The sequence below is a fragment of the Myzus persicae genome, unplaced genomic scaffold, assembly GCF_001856785.1.
Source record: "Myzus persicae strain clone G006 unplaced genomic scaffold, MPER_G0061.0, whole genome shotgun sequence".
Taxonomy (NCBI): Eukaryota; Metazoa; Arthropoda; class Insecta; order Hemiptera; family Aphididae; genus Myzus; species Myzus persicae.
In genome coordinates, this window is record NW_019102024.1 from 1 (window position 1) to 3780 (window position 3780).

At 41.6% G+C, this 3780-nt stretch overlaps 2 protein-coding genes across 2 annotated transcripts; both read right to left on the reverse strand.

The window, feature by feature from the left end:
• Positions 1 to 197: 197 nt before the first annotated feature.
• LOC111031045 lies at positions 198 to 1419 on the reverse strand. The gene has a single exon (XM_022310830.1). It carries the CDS (start codon positions 1387 to 1389, stop codon positions 301 to 303), a length of 1089 nt encoding a protein of 362 aa, XP_022166522.1. The 5' UTR covers positions 1390 to 1419; the 3' UTR covers positions 198 to 300.
• Positions 1420 to 1860: 441 nt separating this feature from the next.
• LOC111031043 lies at positions 1861 to 3765 on the reverse strand. The gene has a single exon (XM_022310829.1). The coding sequence runs from the start codon at positions 3763 to 3765 to the stop codon at positions 1861 to 1863; it is 1905 nt and encodes a 634-aa protein (XP_022166521.1).
• Between the last annotated feature and the right edge of the window lie 15 nt (positions 3766 to 3780).

Sequence of the window (3780 nt, forward strand, 5' to 3'; positions counted from 1 at the left end):
CGCTATATGTTCGCTACGCCGTCCGTATTACTACTGACGAGTGCTTATCTGGGTACATCGCAGGTACCCAAGATAGTCGCCGAGCATATCGAACATACCGGCCACCTTGAAATAATAAATTTCAATAAAATACATAAATATAAATAATAGCCAATAGGTTATGATGACAATAATGATTTACAATAATTAACTAGAACTAAACAAATACAAGTATGATAATAATATATAGATACAAATAAATTACAATAATAAATACAAATAAATTGCAATAATAAATAATATACATAATATAGCAATGGGTTACAAACTATTGCCAGTAAAAGGTAACGGACATAAGTTACGCACAGCGCGTTTAAAATCCCCGCGACTCGTTCTGACGGTCGCTACACGCACGTGATTGTCGGTGCCCACATGGGTTGCAATGACTCGACCTATTGACCACTGAAGTGGTGGGAGGTTGTCGTCTCGGATGAAGACCACTGTTCCTATCTGCATACCAGGACCTTGAGAGCTGGACCATTTATTGCGCCGTTGTAACTGACCAAGATAATCTCGGCTCCATCGAGACCAAAGATGCTGAGAAAGTTGGGTGACTCTTCTCCACCTCGACAAATTACTTGGAGGTGTGGCTGTTTCATCCCTGTCAGGCAGCGCGCGCAGAGAATCGCCAATGAGGAAATGTCCGGGTGTTAAAACAGACATGTCGGAAGGATCGGTGGAAAGAGGTGTTAAAGGACGGGAATTTAATATCGCCTCAATTCGTACCAAAACCGTATTTAATTCCTCAAAAGTGAGTGATGCGTTACCCAACGTTTTATATAAATGCGACTTCAATGATTTTACTGCCGCCTCCCACAAACCACCAAAATGTGGGGAACGGGGCGGGATAAAGTGCCATTGTATGCCATGCTTTGCTATTTCATCGTTAACTTTATTTTGATGTTCCTTGGACAGAAATAATTTTTTTACTTCCTGCAATCGGCGATTGGCGCCCACGAAATTGGTAGCATTGTCCGAATAAATATCGGTACACAATCCACGCCGATCGCAGAATCTTTGTAACGCGTTTAAAAATGATTGCGTAGTAAGATCGCCAACTAGTTCCACGTGAATCGCTTTGGTAGCTAAACATACCCAAATGCAAGCATATGCCTTGTTCGTAGGTGCATTTCGACGTAGACTTACCTTTACGTGAAACGGTCCCGAAAAATCTACACCAACCTTCGAAAAGGCTCTAGATGGTTCGACACGCGCCTTTGGCAAGTTACCCATAATAGGTTGCATGACTATAGGACGATATTTAAAACATTTTACGCACTGATGAGCGATCATACGTGCGATATTTCGTCCGTTTAAAGGCCAGTATTTTAAACGAACCGACGCCAGCATAGCTTGTGGTCCGCCATGTAACAGTATCTCGTGTTCGCGTAAAAATATTAATTTAGTAAAGTTGCATTTTGACGGTAGCACAATTGGATGTCGTTGGAATACGTCTAGTGTTGATGCATGTTTCAGCCGGCCACCCACTCGGATTAAATTATTTTCATCTATAAAGGGCTTAAGATGTCGTAACGGGCTTTTACAATGCACTACACGCGAATTTTGTAGGTCAGATATTTCACGGTCAAAACATACTGCCTGAACCTGCTTTATTATACAAATCGTAGCCACGTCGTATTCATTGGCCTGTATTGGTCCGTAATACTTATCAACATATTTTGATAGTGTATTACGAATGAAACGCTTACAATATGCCACAACGCGTATTAATTTCGTTAATGACGAATATCGATCGTAAAATGTCCTATCTTGATCATTAATCGCCGCTACACACGACGCTGTTTTCGATTCCGTAGTTACCTAAATGCCTGTAATTATTTCTGTCCCTTTCATCGGCCACTTAGACGAGCTATCGGATAGCCATTTCGGGCCGTTCCACCACAACTCGAGATTTTTTATCTGCGAAGGCCAACATCCACGCGACACTATGTCCGCTGGGTTGTCGTGAGTACCTACGTGGGACCATTCGTGTATTGATGTGCGCTCGTGTATCTCTCCAACCCTGTTAGCCACGAATGTTTTCCATTTAGATGATTGGGATGATATCCACGCTAAGACCACCATCGAGTCGGACCAGAAAAACCTCTTTTTTATTGGCAGGTGCAAGTTTGGCTCATACTTGGACGCTAGACGTGCCAATAATACGGCGGCTAGTAATTCTAGACGCGGAATTGAAACTGTTTTTAACGGGGCAACACGTGACTTTGAGCAGATTAAATTCGTAATACATTTACCGTTGGTGTTTAGTACACGTAAATATAAGCACGCGCCGTACGCGGTCGCGGACGCGTCAGAAAAACCATGTAATTGAATATCGGCTATCTCACCGTCACCAATTAATGATCTGTTGATAACGAGTAAGTTTAAATCACTTAATTTTAGATGGTTGTCCCTCCACTCATTCACGATATTAGACGGTAGCACAGCATCCCAACTCGTATTTAATTGCCATAGCCGTTGCATTATTATCTTGAACTTAATTATTACCGGGCTAATTAGGCCGAGTGGGTCAAACACTGATGCTATTTCGGATAAAATTACTCGCTTCGTAATACGCGTATTTTCGTCGAACGGACGTATAGTATATTGATAAGCATCAACATTTTGGTTCCAATACATACCTAATATTTTCGTAGTATTTTCAACGTCTATTAAATTGCAATTAGCGTTTACATTTGTCGCTGTATCAACGTATTCTAACAATCTAGGGTCATTACTGGACCACTTACATAATTCCATACCGGCTTTTTGCAAAACTGAAATTAAATCGTCACGTAACTTTAATGCTTCCGATATCGATCCTGCACCACCGAGGAAGTCGTCGACGTAAAAATCGTGTTTCAAAGCACGACAAGCCTCGGGAAATCGCAGAGTTTCATCACTTGACAGTTTGCTTATGCACGCTGTAGCCAAATACGATGCGGTTATTACGCCGTATGTCACCGTTTTCAAACAATATGTATTTAGAGGCTGGTCGGGATTTTCTCGCCACAAAATACGTTGGTAATCGCGTTGACTTTCAGTGACCCAAATTTGTCTGTACATTTTTTTTATATCCGCTGTAATAGCATACCTGTGCGTCCTAAAACGTGCCATTATAGAAACCAATTCCTCTTGTATGCATGGCCCTTTTAATAACACGTCGTTTAAACTAAAGTTGGTGTCCGTTTTCGCCGATGCGTCGAACACTACACGCAATTTGGTGCTTGTACTACTATCTTTAAACACGGCATGATGTGGTAAGTAATAACACTGATCCACTGCTGGCACGGAGTTCGTAATTGACATATGCCCGAGTTCTATATATTCGTTCATAAACTTAACGTAACCACCTTTCAGGTTTTTATCCGCTTGAAAACGCCTTTCCAATGCCATAAATCGGCGCAACGCTCTATCGTACGAATTTCCTAACTTGAGCTCGACTTTAAATGGTAACGAAACAATAAAACGACCATCATCATCTCGTTGAACATTTTTTAAAAAATGATGTTTACACGCACGCTCTTCTATAGTGTATAATTCATCGGACTTTACTTCTTCGAGCCGCCAAAATGCGGCCATTTGCTCTTCAAGTGTTTTTGTTTCGAATGACGTGCGGGTGAATAACGATACACTAGTTTCTATACAACAAACAGTCGCATGTGGCACTGGGCCGGAAATAATCCAACCTAATTTCGTATTCTGTAAGACTGGCCCGCCAATCATTGGACGTATTTGCTC

Bases quoted from the DNA above. Each gene is read 5' to 3' on its own strand.
- LOC111031045 (XM_022310830.1), bottom strand. From the start codon at position 1,389: ATGCTGGCGTCGGTTCGTTTAAAATACTGGCCTTTAAACGGACGAAAT.
- LOC111031043 (XM_022310829.1), bottom strand. From the start codon at position 3,765: ATGATTGGCGGGCCAGTCTTACAGAATACGAAATTAGGTTGGATTATT.